We start from the raw sequence: 18,377 nt of genomic DNA on the forward strand, positions 1-18,377 counted from the left end.
GTTTTTTTAAAGATTTCATTCATTTATATGCCAGAGAGAGAGAGAGAGCATAAACTGGGAGAGCAGCAGGCAGAACAGTGGGAGAAGCAAGGAGCCCCATGCGGGACTGGATCCCATGACGCTGGGATCATGACCTGGGCTGAAGGCAGCCGCTGAAACTACTGAGCCACCCAGGTGCCCCTCCTATAATCTTTTCAAAGTTAGCTATGAGATGGGATTGGTAATCACTAGCTTCAAAAATAAGCATATGAAATGACAGGAAAGCAAACTCAAGTTGCCTTCCATGGCCATTTAAATAATAATGAAGGAATGGTTACCTGCCTTCTCGGGATGATAAACTTGAGACACTAGGAAGATCAGGTATTTTGTCCAAGATCAAACAACTCCTAAGGAAGGGGCAGCATTTGACTCTTGCTTTGACCCTAACTTTTCACTGATCTTTGCCTTTAAAGCAACACATGGAAAAGACTCCAGTAAAACTGGTGGTGCTCTGTTTGCACAACCACAGGCCAGTAAACTCACCAAGTACACTCTTCATAGCTGCTCTGACACGACAGGAACTGAGAACACTGAGCCAGCAGCCAGGCAGATACCAGCTGGGGGGGTTGCGAGGGGCAACTCACCACTGTGCCAGGCCGTACGTGGATGGATAAGCCAGTCTGCTCCAAGTGTCTGGGACAGTGTCATAACTCAGCTGGGACTGCTGGGCTTCCATCTCAGGAGAGAACGGCAGCTCCCCCTGGCATGGAGAAGAGAGGCCACACAGTCAGTGTCCTCGGACGTGGGGAAGCTTTTAAACTTAACACTTTTAAACTTGTAAACTTACCTTGCAACCAAGGTCTAACTGTTGAAGCGACACACGGATTTCCTGCAGGAGAATATTCATCCTTTCACACTCTTGGAAGCAAACAAGAACATAGGGGCTTCTGTTGGAGCTTTTTTGCATTATCTCTGCCATGTTGAACTCTTCTGGAAGTTTCTCCAAAATGTCATCCAAGACATTCCTAACCTTAAATCATTAACACACAAGATTTAGCTCTTCTGTGTTTCATTTTTAGTCACAGGAACCATGCCCTTTGACTTTTCAAAGAAGTCCCAGAATATATTCCACCACTCCCAAAGATGCCTGCTAATGCATCTAAGATAGACCCACTACTCCCTGGAGATGGGCAGACACGCACTGTGGACGAGCTCAACTACCTCTGTATCGAGGCAGCCCCTCCCCTTCTGTAGATCCCACCGGAAAGGAGCTACTCTTTGTCTACAGTTTATTCACTGTCAGCATTTAGGGAATCGAAGAACTGTCATCATCTACATTTCACTTGTATGCAAAGACGGAATCAGAGGAAGTAGAATCCCAACATTTAGGTACTATATTTGGTAATCTTCTACTAATTAAAAAAGAAAAAAAAAATTAGAAAAGTCACATGAACCAAAAATGCCCTTTAGGCTGGAGCTAATTCTGGTGAGTCTATGATGTGGCCCTCCCTACTGACATAGCCTAAAATTTTAGGAGCAATTTGTATCCACATTTCTAATACCAAGGGAGGCTCTCTGTCTTCTTTAATTACTGCCTTGAAGAAATAAAAGATTTATAAATTAAAGATGTGAAAATGTATGTAGTACTTCAATGTACAAATTTTTTCTCATCTTTTACTGGGGAAAACCAACGAATACCTAAAATGGACAAAAGATTTACTAGTATTGCCTGTCTTCAGCCTCAGGCAGCTTTCACTCTTTTCCTTGATTTCTTGCACTACTGACTGTGGTTCTGACAGCCTGATCCCAAATTGCTTTAGCACCCTGGCAGGTTAGGTCATGAAATCTTAAACTCACCTGCAGCATCTGTAGAAAGAGTGAAACAGTGTAGTAGGCAGGTTAGGTAAAAGAATGGCTTTTGGAATTAGCTAGAGTTTGGTTTCCTTCACTGGCCCTTTCTAGCAGTCTGACAAGTCCCCTAAACTTAATTCTGGAATAGGGATCCTGATACTACTTGGAGCTATTGAGGATTAAGCTTATTTGTAAAGCACGTCCTTTACTCCCTAGCATATAGTAGCGCCCAAAGAGTCATTGCCACAATCTGTTTGCCTGTTTGCCGTGTTGAGGCATCTACAGATCATTTGCTTCGCAGTTTCTGGTTTAATGGTCGGCTTCTTTGTTGGAAAGATCAAAGCCCCAAAACTAAATGAAGACTTCATCCATCTCTCTGCCTCTATTAATAGAAAAAATAGAAACCTTTTTCCAAATGGATGAACGTTTCCTTTTTTATCTTAAAAAACAAAACAAAACAAAACAACAGGGGCACCTGGGTGGCTCAGTGGGTTAAAGCCTCTGCCTTCAGTTTGGGTCATGATCCCAGGGAGCTGGGATGGAGCCCTGCATCAGGTTCTCTGCTCAGCAGGGAGCCTGCTTCCACCCGCGCCCCCCCCCCCCCCCCCCGCTGCCTGCCTGCCTCTCTGCCTACTGTGACCTCTATCAAATAAAAAAATAAAATCTTAAAAAGAAAAGAACAAAGAGGTCTAACAATCATACAAGGAAAATGTTAGTATATAGACTAAAACACCCCACAACAATTCTAAAGCCTTTAAATGACAACCAAGGCCCTCAGCAAATGGCCCTATTTCAAGAAATAATATGAAAATTCCTCGGATCTCACTAGAATTAAATCTGATGGTTAGTGTGTTCCAACAACCTCAATCCTTGTCAGTCGAATCCTGATTAAATTGTGAGGGAAACGAGGGTTAATTTATCTGGGGGAAAAATAAACTAAATGTAAAACCAAATAAGATTTGATGTCTGTTTCTCATCCCTGTCATTCTAGGACAATACATACCTTCAAAAGAATAATGCTAAAAGAAGAAAGAAATAATGCCAATCTCCCAAGATAATGTAAAAAAGACACCATAACAAAATGACAGAGCCAAAAACACAGAGTGAAAGGCAAGTCCCAGATTTGGACATGTTTCCAATACAGCCATCTGACAAAGGATGTATGACAAAAGTAGAGTCCTTACAAATCTGTAAGAAAAACACTGACAACTAAGAAATGGGCAAGCAGCTGGAACAGGCACTTCATACAAGATTACATCTAGATGGCCAAGGTCATAGGAAAAGATGCTCAGCCTTAGTTCTTGACTAAGGAATGCAGAGTTAAAACCAGAATGAATTAGTACCACTAACACAACCCCAAGGATGGAGAGCACATGAAATGTGCACACTGCTGGTGGGAGTGTAAGTGGTACAAACACTTCTCAAAATTGTCTGGGAATATCTACTGAAGCTACACATTACACCCCACAATCCAGCAGTTCCACTTCTGAGGAAAGGGGGTGAGGAATATTGGGGAACACCTCTGGGAGTTGCCTGCGCCGGTTGACAAAAGACTCCAAGAATGTTCATGGCTGTGATGAGTCAAAAGAGTGAAAGACTAGAAATAACCCAAACAGCCATCTACTATAGAATGAATAAAGCATGAACTAGATACTCGTACAATAGAATACTAGACAAAAGTGAGTCACTGCTCCACGCAATAACATGGACGAATCTCGTAAACGTAACATGGAGTGAGAGGGGCTGCACGCGCATCAGGACGTACTGAAGGAACGCGTCCATTTGACATGGAAACAGAGGCAAAGCTCGTCTATGCTGATAGAGGTCAGGTTTGGGCAGAGCCAGAGGGATAGACTGAACGCAAGTGTTGGAAATGTTAAGTGTTTTCACCTGGGTGGTGATTATATGGGTCTACGGAAAGGGAAAAAGCCATCAAGCGGTCCACTTAGATCAGTACACTCACTGTGCAAGTGTTACAGCGCAAGAGAAAACAGAGACCGCCTACCTTCTCTTCCGCGGACTGGCCCAGCTCCTCACTGATGAGTGCATTCCTGGGCTGCAGCTCCAGCAACGTTCTGAAGAGCGTGTTGGACATCACCGTCAGGAGTTCCAGCTCAGCGTTTGGGTGGAGGCCGTACAGTGCCGGGCTTTCTGGAGGCAGCTTCTCCTCTATGTACTGATGGTAGCCTGAGTAATCTAGGTTGGGTGGGGCTGCAAATCCTGGTGCCAGCATGAACTCCTCTTCAATCTTCAACCACAAAGGGAAAAAGTCCGTTATGACAAGTCTAAATGGAAATCACTCTTAGCATCCTAAGACACTTTGAGAACACGCTTGGTAGGAATGTCCAGCGCAATGCTGGATGCGGAGCAGGCTCCATAAAATGTTTCATGATGTTTTTGTAACCCATCTTTTTGCCCCGTGGAGGGCACCAGGCTGACCTCTGGTGGGGGTGGGGGGTTGGGGAGTCCAAGGAACACACGTGAATCCTTGCCCCAGAAGACGGAGTCTGCAGTTTGCTTGGGGCAACAGGATCCGTGCACATGGAGGGCCGACTGGGTTCTGACCCATATACTGTGTGATCACCCCATCACGTGCTCCCCGTCAGTGACTGTCCCAAACCTTTGCAAACATTCTGCAGAGAGAAACTGAGACTCGGAGTAATCCCGCCCCCCACGCAAGAGGTCTGATTTACATCTTCATTCTGCATGCACTTTCTACGACTCTCTAGGCTTTGCTTTCCAAATGTACATACTTTTCCACAATACGGCTTCGAATTATTTGATATGTGATACATACGCATGTTATAAACACAGTTACATGTACATATACTGAAAACCAGGACTGTGCTCATGTAACATTGCACAGGGCAGAATATACAAAGAATCCTATCAGCGCTGCCTCCTTACCTTGGAGCTACTCGGGGCAGACCAGTGCTGCTCATCTCAAGATCCACAGACCCTGGGACAGCTGCTGGCACATACTGGTGCTCACTGAATGAGGCACAAGTGCCTAACGAACGGAAGGCTGGCATGATGAGGCATTGATCATGCCCATCTACTTCATTAAGGCTGGGGCAGTGGGTAGACATTCCATGTAGGGGAAGGTTCTTAACTAAGGCAATGTGAGGAGCAGCACCAAACCTGGACATGTGAACGCGGTTCCTCAAAACGTAACAGAACAGTTTATGCCCCTGGTTCATTCACCAACCATAGACACAGTCAAGGGCTTAGAATTTTCTAGATCACTCAGCATCATCTCAAATCTTTTCCCAATTGTTTTTTAGTTCCCAGGGGCCGTAACCAAACACCTCTGTTTTCATTTTCCCAATCTCTCTTGCTATAAATTCTGTCTCGATATGCTTAAATGTACCGTAGGCTGCTTTAAAAACCGCTTGCCGAATGTAGCTCCTTTATGCCTGGATTTTCTAAATCATTTTCTGAAATTGGGGTTCTCCTTGCTAATTGTGTATGCTATGCCATCTGGTCCCCTCACTCTCACCCGGAGACAAAGTAGATATTCGCAGATTGTTACTAGATACTTCGTACTCACCACCTAGTGTAGCCTAACAAGCCTCTGGAGTGTAAACGTTTCATCTATCCTAGTTCTTAAGAAACTCCAAGTCTGATGGGGACAAAGGAAGTGATTTTCTACACAACCTAGTCAGCTGTGAGTACTGACAGTTTGTTCCTTCTCAGACCTACCATCGCCGGTTTCCCAGAGGGCCTGTGTCCTCACTGACGATGCTCAGTGGCTGGCTGTGAATTCCAGAAGGCGTTTTAAATATTTGAGTTGGCACTTGTTTTGCACTAGGAAGAGTTCCAAGTTAAGCTACTCTTTCATTTCGTGAGAAACAGAAGCAACTTGGACCATCTCCCCGCCAGTATCTGTTAGCATGGTTTATTTCACTCATTAATCTGCACTTTCTAGACTTCATATTCAGAAATTAGACTAATCCATTTCTTTTTTCTTTAAAGACCTCATGTATTTATTTGAAAGACAGTGCACACACACACACAAGCAGAGGGAAGGGCAGAGGGAGAGGGAGAAACAGGCTCCCTGCTGAGCAGAGGGCGCGATGCAGGGCTCGATTCCAGAATCCTGGGATCATGACCTGAGCTTAAGGCAGATGCTTAACTGCCTGAGCCACCAGGGTCCCTAAGAATAACCCATTTCAGGGGCGCCTGGGTGGCTCAGCGGGTTAAAGCCTCTGCCTTCAGCTCAGGTCATGATCCCAGGGTCCTGGGATCGAGCCCCGCATCGGGCTCTCTGCTTGGCTGGGAGCCTGCTTCCTCCTCTCTCTCTGCCTGCCTCTCTGCCTACTTGTAATCTCTATCTGTCAAATAAATAAATCTTTAAAAAAAAAAAAAGAATAATCCATTTCAATCTCACCTGTTCAAGGTGACTGAAACAAAACTGTGGGGGAGATTTCCACTTGTATTATTAGTCTATGAGATAATTTAGTCAAAACAGAGAGATGGGCACAAAATACAAATAATGAAGCCAGAAATTAGAATACATATATACAAACCAGACTTTAGTCCCTGCAAACAAGGACTTGATCTTCCCTGTAAGGGCTCACGAGACTGTTGAAAGAAATGTTAAAAGCCGGTTAAATTGTCCTTCAGTAAAAGATAGAAAGTTAACAACAGAGTATCAAGCAAAGAAACCAAAAAGTGGAACCACTTAGAAATGTTTAAATGCCATGGGGACTGGAAGGAGCAGGAGGGCAGGTGGGAATGCAAATGGTCTGTGCTTTCTGGAAAGACAGTTAAGCAGTCTTTTTACAAACACGGGAAGAGTGCCTTTTGTATGTTCGTTAATGAGCAAAACACAAGAAAACCACAACGGAAAGGCAAGGGCTTGAGGTTTCTGGTCAGCCAGACGTGGTGCAGTTCCCATCCCTGAGTGGGTTGGTGGCTGGAGGCCTTAAAAGATGGCAGTTTATCTGAGTTTCAGTCTCATCAGTGAAATGTCACTCTTACTAGCGACGTAATGATCATGACTGGGAATTTAATGACCATATATGCAAACAGCTAGGCATGTAAGTAGGCTTTGATGTAGTTTGGGTTTTTCTATGTCCTAGGAATAGACATGATTATTTCAAGTACATTCTGATTTCCTGGGAGGAAACACAACCTGAGGAATGTTCCACTGTACATTCCTACTATGATATCAAAAGGCAAAGTTTGAAAAATGAGTCTTTGTTCATGTAGGTGTTTACATGTTCTCTTTCTCCTTTAAGAAAACTGTAAAGGGACGTAGTGAAAAGAAGGGCCATCTGTACCCAAATGTTCATAGCAGCAATGGCCACAGTTGCCAAACTGTGGAAAGAGCCAAGATGCCCTTCAACAGACGAGAGGATAAAGAAGATATGGTCCATGTATATAATGGAGTATTATGCCTCCATCAGAAAGGATGAATATCCAATATTTGTATCAACATAGATTGGACTGGAGGAGATTATGCTGAGTGAAATAAGTCAAGCAGAGAAAGTCAATTATCATATGGTTTCACTCACTTGTGGAGGATAAGGAGTAACATGGAGGACATTAGGAGAAGGAAAGGAAAAGTGAATTGGGGGAAATTGGAGGGGGAGATAAACCATGAGATACTGTGGACTCTGAGAAACAAACTGAGGGTTTTGGAGGGAAGGGGTGAGGGTTGGGGGTTAGGGTGAGCCTGGTGGTGGGTATTAAGGAGGACATGTATTGCATGGAGCACTGGGTGTGGTGCATAAACAATGAATCTTGGAACACTGAAAAAATTAAATAAAAAAAAAAAAACTGTAAATGTTTCCATGTACTCAAGGAGCTCTGTGAATCCTTGTTCTGAATCTCTTCCCACCCAAGGCTTTTATGAAAATCTGCTGCTTGGTGATGAGGCCAGAAGAGTAGAGCTCTCGACATATAGACCTTTGGGGGAGGATATTTGAGGAGGTTATTGTTACTCCTCAAAGAGTCAATAATTCTAAAGAGACATTTCTCCAAAGAAGATAAATGAATTGCCAATAAGCGCATGAAAAGATGCTCAGCATTGTTAGTGTCTAGAGGAATGTCAACCAAAACCACAGTGAGGTACCACTTCACACCTACCAGGATGGCTTAAGGAAAAAAAAGGGGCGGGGGAGATAACAAGAGTGTCAGCAGAGATGTGGAGAGTGTAGAACCTGATACGCTGCTGGTGGGGATATAAAATGGTGCATCCACTTTGGAAAATCATATGGCAGTTCCTTAAAATGTTAAACAGAGTTACCTTATGATCCAACAATTTCATTCCTAGGTATACACCCAAAGGAAATGCAAATGTATGTCCACACAAACACCTGTTCATAAATGTTTATTAGCAGCATTACTGCTAATAGCCAAAAAACAGAAACAACCCAGATGTCCATCAGCTGATGAATGGATAAAGAAAATGGTGCATACAATGGAATATGACTTGGCCATAAAAAGGAAACAATGATATATACTATAGCATAGATGAACCTTGAAAACATTATATTAAGTAAAAGGTAGCAAATACAGAAGGCTGTATATCATTCTATTTACGTAAAATGTCCAGAACAGGCAAACTGAGAGACAAAAAGTAGATGAGTAAGTAGTTGCCTGGGGCTGGGGAGTGGGGGAAAGGATGGCGGGTGGCTCCTAAGGGGTACAGGGTTTTCTGTGGGGGGTGACGAGGTGTCTAAAACAGACTATGGTGATGGCACAGCTGTGAATATGCCTAAAGCCTTTGGATTGTCCAAGTAGAATTGGACTCAAACTTCTGTTTGGATTTGTCTCAATAAAGTTATTTGAAAAAATTAATGGCATTGTGCTCAAAGAGAATGAGACTCCGCATCATGTACACCCCCAGCCCCCTCAAAAAAAATCATCAAGGATTTGAAGTCATTTTTACAGAAATCAGTGTCAGGCACAATTATTAGGCACTGGGAAAGCCAGATCCCACCTGACTCTGGAGGACTATGGTCCTTCTTACATTTTGCTTTCTGGCATTTAATAAAAGCCCCACCTCTTCTGCTGCCTCTCCAAGTAGTCTTGCCTAGTTCAGCCCCCAGCTCAGTCTGAGTCTAAACACGTGCATTTGCCCTTCGCCTTTTGAGTAAAAAATGCCATGGCCCCAAAGCGCTGTAAGGGATTTTCAGAAATTACTCAAGGTTAAATTCTATCATCGTGATGTCTTCAGAGCTGACAGGTATCGGAGTGATTTTCTAGACAGTACCTTCATTTTGTAAATCAATACACTGAGGCACAAATGTCCTGCACAAAGCCGGACAGCAAGTTAGTGGCAGAACCAGAACCTAGAGCTCCCGGATTGCCCGGTTTTGTTCACGGCAGCCCCCTGGGCACCCACCGCACAAAGCACAGACATGAGTCAGTGGATCGATGCCCCGTGCTCCGGATACTGCAAACAGATCAGCATTCCAACTGATGCGGCATGGGGCAGACAGTGCCTGTGGTCCGTGCAGTCTGACTGTGAGCTCGAATCCTGGTTTAGCTACTTACCAACTGTCTGACCTCTGGGAATCTGGGTTTCTTCTCTGATTACGTGGGATATTAATACCTATTTGGCAGGATGATGGTGCATCCCGGAAATAACACACGAGATATGGAGTGCTGACCCCCGGCACAGAGCAAGGGTTAATCAATTGTTTCCATTGTTATAATCACAGATTAAATCTAGCCAAGTATGCAAGAGATAGCATGAAAACTTACACTTAATAATAAAAGACCTTCCAATTATTAAGCATGTTGTTCTAATGCTGCACCAATGTCTAAACCTAACAACAAATCTATGAAATGGACCATTCTTGTTCAGTAGACGAAACTGTGGCTCAGGGGAGGGGCCTACAATAAAAGCAAATACAGGGAGAACTGAGTGCAAACCCTAGTATTTTTTTTTAAGCTTTTATTTATTTATTTCACACACACAGAGAGAGAGAGATCACAAGCAGGCAGAGAGGCAGGCAGAGAGGGAGGGAGAAGCAGGCTCCCTGATGAGCAGAGAGCCCGATGCAGGGCTCGATCCCAGGACCCTGAGATCATGAACTGAGCCGAAGGCAGGTGCGTAACTCACTGAGCCACCCAGATGCCCCCTAGTATTGTTTTTTATCTCAAAGCCCAGCCTCCTAATGGTTACTTTGTATTACCAGAAGAGTTTTTAATATATGACGACCTTCAGGTGACCTGACACCTTATTTTCCAAAAGCAATTTTCTGTGTTACTCATTTAGCGTTGCCAAGTGCATGCTTTAGGTGAGAGAATAATATTAATAAATAATTCCCTACCTCATGCCGGAGACCTGGGAGGCACACTGCCATCAGGGAATCCTCTCCCAGGGTCGCTGTCATTTATCCAGCAAGAAACCCACGCATCCTCCTCACAGGACAACACCATGAAGGCATTCTGGGCGGAGCTTTTAATTCCACACCATTAATGAGTTGCTTTTCTGATTATGGTTCAGTGCAACCAGAGGTACTAATTTCTAAATAAGTTAACCAACGTGAGGGGCGCCTGGGTGGCTCCATCGTTAAGCATCTGCCTTTGGCTCAGGTCATGATCCTAGGGTCCTTGGGTCGAGCCCATCATCTGGCTCTCTGCTCAGCGGGAAGCCTGCTTCTCCCTCTCCCACTCCCCCTCTTGTGTTCTCTCTCTCCTCACTGTGTCTCTGTCAAATAAATAAATAAAATCTTAAAAAAAAGAAAGAAAGAAAGAAAGAAACCCAGCATGAGAAGTGGTGAAAAGATGTCCCGCAGATGCACAGGTGTTAGATCAGCTCCTGAAAAATAGCAAGAGGGGACACATCTGCAAGAGAACAGAGTAACGGGGATGTTGCAGTGCTTTTCTGACACCAAGTAGCAAGGGTTTGAACTTCCTCTGTTGAGCTGAGAAGTGGCACTGTCCGGGGAGGAAGCCAGACGGCAAAGGAAGCATTTTGAGCCTGAAAACATCAGCAGATCTGCATGGGAGGGTGAATGCCTACGTTTCTAAAGGGCTCACCCACACTCCGCTGCTGCCCCTCTGTGTTCACTGTACCGCTGTTTGAACGGCAGTTCAGACTTGGGAAGGTTAATGGACTGTCTAGTTTGGCAACAGTCATTCACGCCCTGTCCTCGGGCCCCAGCCAGAGAGGGAACACCAGCATGAGCTTCTCACTCTGCCCTGTGGCCTCCACCACCGCTTGGAGAAATCAACCTCTGTAAAGGTCGCCTGCCTGACACTGTTTAGCTTTCCCATCTCCATGGTAACCTGCTCCCAGACTTTCAATGGTAGTAAATTGACAGTGTCTCTCCGACCTGTGAAATCCTGCTCATTAGAACTAAGAAGAGACTGGGAGACTCACGGCAAAGGAAACAAATAATGATCACGTGGCAGGAAAGGTGGTTGGTTTTGGGTTTTTTTTTTTTTTTTTTTGGCATTGTCCCCAAGTGGTTTAACATTATTAAAAGTAGTAAAAAACAAAATCTGTCCTCAGTTTTCTATATTAGACAACAGATAATACACATTTTCTATTACATGATTATTTACGTCTCAAAATGGACTCAAGGAAGATGATCAAAAACTACGTAATACTTTTATGAGATGAAGTTCTCAGAGAAATTATCAACAGGAGGTGACTCAAACAATGAAAAAATATGCACTTTGTTATTTTTTGTAGTCCTTAGCATATTGCTTTTTAAAGCTTATCTTTAGGGGCACCTGGGTGGCTCAGTGGGTTAAAGCCTCTGCCTTCGGCTCAGGTCATGATCTCGGGGTCCTGGGATTGAGCCCCACATCGGGCTCTCTGCTCAGTGGGGAGCCTGCTTCCCCCACCCTCTCTCTCTACCTGCCTCTCTGCCTGCTTGTGATCTCTGTCTGTCAAATAAATAAATAAAATCTTTAAAAAAAATAAAGCTTACATTTAAATTCCGGTTAGTTAACATATCATGTAGTAGTAGTTCTAAGTGTACAATACAGATTCGACACTTCCATGCATCCGCCGTGCTCATCACAAGTGCCCCCCCATCCCCATCACCTATTTCACCCATCCCCCATCCACCTAAACCATCAGTTTGTTCTCTATAGTGAAGAGGCTGTTTCTTGGTTTGCTTCTTTTCTTCCTTTGCGCCTTTTGTTAAATTCCACATGCGTGAAATCATGTGGAATCACTTGTCTTTCTTTGACTTACTTTGTTTGGCGTTACACCCTCTAGCTCCATCCATGTCCTTGCACATGGCAAGATCCCTTCATTTTTAGGGCTAACAGCCCATTGTTATACAGACGCCCTGCTTCTTTATCCACTGGATGGACACTTGGACTATTTCCACAAAGTGGCAATTGTAGATAATGCTGCTATAAACATCGGGGTGCATGTGTTCCTCTGAATTAGTGTTTTTGTATTTTCTGGGTAGATTCCTAGTAGTGCAATTGCTTGATCATAGGGTAGTTCTTCCCCCTCCCCCAATATTTTATGTATTTATTTGAGAGAGAACATGAGCAGGGGAGAGGGAGAGAGGAAGAAGGAGAGGGACAAGAAGATTCCCTGCTGAGCAGGGAGCCTGATATAAGGCTCAATCCCAAGACCTCGAGATCACAACTAGAGCTGAAGTCGGGCCACCCAGGTGCCCCCCACGCGGTATTTCTATTTTTAACTTTTTGGGAAAACTTCCTACTGTTATCCAGAGTGGCTGTACCAGCTTGCATTCCCACCAACCATACTGGAGGGTTCCCCTTGCTCCCTATCCTCACCAACATCTGTTGTTTCTTGTGTTGCTGATTTTAGCCATTCTGACCGGTCTGAGGTGGTAGCTCATTGTAGTTTTGATTTGTGTCTCCCTGATGAGGAATAATATCAAGCATCTTTCCATATGTCTGTTGGCCATTGGTATGTCTTCTTTGGAAAAAATGTCAATTCATGTCTTCTGCCCAATTTTCAGTTGGATTATTTGTTTTTTGAGTGTTGAGTTTTAGAAATTCTTTATATATTCTGGTAACTACTAACCCTTAATCAGACATGTCACTTGCAAATATCTTCTCCCATTCCATAGGTTTTTAGTTTTATTGAATGTTTCCTTCCTGTGCAGGAGATTTTTGTTTTGATAAAGTCTCAATAGTTTATTTTTGCTTTTGTTTACCTTGCCTCAGGATGCCTATTAGAAAGATGTTGCTCTGGCTGATGTCAAAGAGGTCACACGGCACACCTTTATAAACATAGTTGGTATCCTGTTCAAGTGTGAAAAGATATGTAGGGTGCCCTGTGTTTCCACGAAATAGGCAATGGCCATGACCTCCAAGGGTTACTCCTAAGATTCAGTCAGTTTCTGTGAGGGTCCTTCGCTTGGGCGTGGAACATGAGGACATACACAGAAATCAGCTAGGAGGTCTTACTGAAACAGATTTGGATTTCACAGATCTGAGATGGGGCCCCACACTCTGCATTTCTGGGGCACCTGGGTGGCTCATTGGATTACGCCTCTGACTCTCGGTTTCAGCTCAGGACCTGATCTCATGGGTCCAGAGATGGAGCTCCATATCGGAATTCGTGCTTAGCAGAGAGTCCGCTTGAAGAGTCTCACTCTCTGCCTCTCCCCCAACTCACATGCCTGTATGCTCTCTTTCTCTCAAATAAATAATCAATCTTAAAAAAAAAAAAAAAGACTTCATTTTTAACAAACTTCCAAACTCCATGACAGTGGCAAGTATATACTTGCAAAAGACCAAGATTCCTCAGTAATATTTAAGAAGCATTTATACAGTGAAATTATTTTAAAACATTCTTAATCGAGGAGCCCCTGGCTGGCTCAGCTGGTGAAGCATGTGATTCTGGATCTTGGAGTTGTGAGTTTGAGCCCCATGTTGGGTACAGAGATTAAATAAATAAAACTTAAAAAAAAATTGAAATCCTTACTAGGATTTTCTCTTCTGTAAAATGATATATAAAGTGTCTTACCAGAGATGGATTCATGAATTCTTCCAAGTACGCCCGACACAGTTTGCGATCCCAATCATCTGTGATGTGGCCTCCATACATGATCTCACCGAAGAGGTAACGGAGGTCTTCCCATGGGACCTGGGAAGGACAGCACATAGACGCTCGTTGCCAGACCCCCAGCATCTGCCTCAGAGAGGCCAATCAGCAGTACACGCCTCTCTCCAAGAACCTGTAACAACACGTTTCCCCAAATCCCCACCAATGGGAGCATTTAAAAGAGGTTCAGAAACTGTCTGGGTTTCTCCACAGAATTTCTTGACAGAATTACCTTCGGGGTGTTTAAATACATTCGGCGAAAATTCACGAACACTTTAAATGCAGATTTTAAAGCAATTATTCCTAGAACATGCCACACAGGGAAACTTGATAAATTCAAAATCTCATCCAAAAATTAGGAAAAGGTATTAGTTCACAGGGCCTTTGTGGTACGTCACGTTCTTAGGAGTAATAGCAGGTTTTAGGATCCATTTAGGCAAATGAAGAAAACCTTATACAATCTGCATTTGGGGGATGTTTAAGATGCCTTCTCCTTGTAAAAATCCCAGCAAACCAACCCCCCTGCTGCAGACTGATTTGAGGGCTTGGTTCATGGCACGACTGGCCTACTCCATGACTGTTCTAAGGGTTCTGACTAATGACTGGACCAGGTGGTCTTCAGGAAATACCAGTATCCTCCTCTCTATTTGACTTAGCAGGATTTGAAGCCTCTCTCTGCTACCCTTTAGCTTCCTCCGGGTTTGCAAAACATGCCAGTCTGTGATGTAGCCTTTCCAGACAGGAGCCTTTATACCCTCAGGGGCAGTAGATTGCCTCCCAACAGTTCAAGTAAAAACTTAATTATAGCCTTCGTGGGTTGCATGATGTGACAGAACAAGTAAAATTGCTTCAACTATTCCAAATGTACTGGTTACAAGTTTATTTGAATTTGAATAAATGAACCTCAAAGAGGTCTTTCTTTAAAGCTGCTCTGAGGTGAGTGAGGAATACGGGAGAAGTGAGCAGACTGAAGCAGGCTCCCAGAACCACCCCAGGGAACCTTCCACGTCACCCTCGTGAAGTGGATGGGCGACAAAGACCTCTCCGTTTCGTTTCCCTGAGGGCGGTCCGTTAGTATGGGCTGTACGTTCTACGAGCGGATATGCACCGCCCTCAAGATTTTCATCAGCTAGGGCTCTATTCTTTTCAATACCTGACACTCTTCCCCCAAATCCTGAACCTTGTTTTGATCATGTACCTTCTTGAAAAGGGCATTTTGTATCACCAAACTCTGTGAACATAACCTTACTCCCAAATCTTGGTCACTGGCTTGGCCACGTGCAGTGAATGCCTTGGGTGTAGACATCTGAGAGAGGACAGAGCATTCAGAACCGCAGCTGTGTTGTTCCTGGGATGCCAGGGGGGGGCAGCGGCACAATGGGAGTCACTAGGGTCACTTAGGGCTGCCAGATCTCGGGATATGAGAGCCAGGGACAAACAGGAATCCGCTCCTTTCTTTCTCCCCATCATTTCTACCTCGGCTACCTCGGTATAGGAGTCAGCTGAAATGGACAATAGTCCTTGTCTCGCGTCAGGGGACTGTTGTGAAGGACATGTATAAGAGGATTAAGTGATCTGTTCCACTTTCTCCAAAACTATTATAATAGTCAATTTTACCTGCAACATTTTACACAAAATGTGTTAAGAGCAACTCAAAATATTATCCATTATGAGGATCAAAATATGCTCAAATTTTGTCTATTTAAAAAGTGATAGCTATGCGGGCACCTGGATGGCTCAGCCGGTTAAGCATCTGCCCTCGGGACTCCGGGATCAAGTCCCGCATCAGGCTCCCTGCTCAGTGGGGAGTGCGCTTCTCCCTCTGCCCCTCATCCTGCTGAAGCTCTCTCTAATAAATAAATAAAAATTAAGGAAAAAATTTAGAACATAATAGATATGGAATGTTGATCATCACATTCCATATTAAAGCCACTTATTTTAGATACAACTTGCTCAAAATATGTTCCTTGGGAGAACACACCCATGTTATACACTGAGTGTACCTATTCTGACAGTAGTCACCTCACCTCTGAAACTTGAGAAGACTTATTTGGTAACAAAAAATTGTAACAATGGTTACCAAAAGAACATACAGCAACTCTCTACCCACAGAAACACAGATGAGTCATTTTAAAGGCCCTTTACAGAAGGTGTGGCCCAGGGCATAACAGCCGGTTGGACAAATGTATCTCAGTTTTTTAACAGACTTAACGGAAGGGAAAAAGTTTCCTTTATGAAGACTAAACCAGAAAATTCCTACAAATGGTTCTTCCTTTTTGAAATCCAATCACGGGGTTTTTAAGAGTTTACACAAATGTTCTTGATGAAGCATTCCCGTGCCCATCTGTAAAACGCATTTTAGCCATGAAATAAAATCATTCATCTACCTTTAACTTCCAATCAAGGGGAACATTACTGAGAAAGTCACAACAAGGTGGCATCCTTAATACATAATAATGACATATGCAGGAAATGCACCATTATTTATACATGTGACGCGCTGTAAATTGCTTCCATCATAAGAACTAATTGTAGTGATTATTAATGCAGTGTTATGAACTGTCAGAATTGCTGTATGTAATTACATTTGTGCAAATGCTTCATTACCTGCCTAATGAATCTGGCATATATGCACATGTAAACCACTGTTTTTGTTAACATAATGAAGGACATTTTTTTTTTTTTTTTTGGCACTAAGCTGCTGATGTAGAACTGGTTTGACCTATCTTATGAAGTTCGAGCCTCCACTGCGGGAAAACCTTTGATCTGGTGTATTTTCACACTTGGCAGAAGATGCATATACAGTGTCAGCTATTTCAATAATAGCTTCAAAAGAGAAATTATGGCCCATTTGATAGTGGCCAAAGACTGACGGATTCAGTACACTCTTTGGAAGAGGTCATCTGACCACCGGCACTTACGCGAGGGTTTGCCTCTAAGTAGTTGTAGAGGACGTTGGCACAAATGGTGAGGTCTCCAGGACTGAAGGGATAGCTGTGGCTCCAGCCCCGGGGGCCAAACCTCAGTCTCCCAGCCACACAAGCGTGGAAGTAGCACAGAGAAAAGAGGACACTTTTAAACTCCTGCTCCTTGGAGCACGCCTCAAGTGTATCCTGGGAGAAAGGACAATATTTGATTACCCTTCTGCACCCCTTCCAAGGGCAAGGGGTTGCAAGTTCAATGACCTGGTAGATAACTTTGAGGGAGATCTAGGACAAGGGGTACCATGCAGTTCTAAGCCCGGCTGTCCATTCTATCAGTGCATAATAGGAGACTGACCATTTGGCGCTTGCCAGTCTGTTAATTTCAGAGGAATGCTTTCACTTCGCTTCAGTTATTTATTTATTTTTTTTCGCTTCAGTTATTTTACCGAATGCTTTTAAGTTCGCTAGAAAATGACGCAATTCATTCTGAGCAATGATGGTATTGCTTGAGATCTGAGCAGTGATGATTCTGCTTGAGATCACTTTCCCCTGTGAAATTCTCCTTGAGAAATCTACCTGACCAAAGGACCCCACCATCGTATCATCAGCGTAGCAGAAGACTACTTAACCCCCAGCCCTTCATTTCCTTTGGTTTCCCAGTCATACAGGTTACCTGGGAACATGGCCACCCATCAAAAACCCATTTCCCATCTTCCCTTGAAGCCAGATGTGCCATATGACCAAGTTCTTGCCAAAAGAATGAGAGCAGAAGGGATGTGTACAATTTTCATGTCATTTACTTAAAAGGAAGTTGCTTACCCTGGTAGTCACTCTTTTCCCTTCTCTGTGGGCTAGACATGAGGTTGACCAGACAACCAGGGAAGCTGTCAGTGAGTTCCAGGGGAGACACCTACCAGCCTGGGTGTGTGTCTGAGCTCATGAAACACAGCTGCCAGTTATATGTGCAAGAAGTCATCTTGTTGGGAGCACTCTAATTCTGTAGTGTCCCTGAGCTCATATAATCATCCTGACAAATGGTTTCCTTCCAATGAACTTAGGGTAGAATTCATTGCTGGGTGGAGAGAATGGCATATGGAAGACGGGAAAACACACCCTGGAGACTAGATCTGTAACATTTTTTTGAAATTGCAGAGGGAAAATTAAATCCTAGCATGTTGCATGGTTATGGCTCCCACAGCCATAAAATTAAAAGGTGAACCTCCACCATCCAATCTCTGTCTTAAAGGTGGTAGTACTTTATTCTCAAATTCGGCAGTTCTGTGAGGCAAACAAGGACTACTTCAACTGATGCTGGGCACTGGAGAACAATGAGGCCAAAGCTGTACCTTCTTCCCTTATCCTTTAAAATGGCCCAATTACAGCCAGTCTACATTTAAAATGAATCTGACAACTTGGGCCATCTACAAAGTGCATTTAGCACCTTTCAGGTGGGAGTTCAGATCTGGTCTCCCAAGCAATTTCTAGTAAAAGTCTAAACCAAACCAAGACTAGACCTGTTCCCTTGTTCTAGGACTAGAAGAAGCTTTTCAGTTTCTTTATGACTTACTCTAATAAGAATCCAACGTTACTACCAAATGTAGTTCTAGAATAGGCCA

General features: G+C 43.8%; 1 protein-coding gene across 1 annotated transcript in view; it reads right to left on the minus strand.

Moving 5' to 3' along the window:
• DNAH11 (dynein axonemal heavy chain 11) overlaps positions 1-18,377 on the minus strand; it is a 325,583-nt gene that overhangs the window by 5,038 nt on the left and 302,168 nt on the right. The window contains exons 75-79 of the mRNA XM_046021406.1: positions 16,759-16,950; positions 13,760-13,879; positions 3,836-4,078; positions 827-1,009; positions 624-739 (exon numbers count right to left, since the gene is read on the minus strand). Of these exons, the coding sequence (XP_045877362.1) occupies positions 624-739; positions 827-1,009; positions 3,836-4,078; positions 13,760-13,879; positions 16,759-16,950 (854 nt within the window). The remainder of the gene's footprint in view (positions 1-623; positions 740-826; positions 1,010-3,835; positions 4,079-13,759; positions 13,880-16,758; positions 16,951-18,377) is intronic.

This window comes from Meles meles, chromosome 10 (genome assembly GCF_922984935.1).
Source record: "Meles meles chromosome 10, mMelMel3.1 paternal haplotype, whole genome shotgun sequence".
In the NCBI taxonomy this organism is placed as follows: Eukaryota; Metazoa; Chordata; class Mammalia; order Carnivora; family Mustelidae; genus Meles; species Meles meles.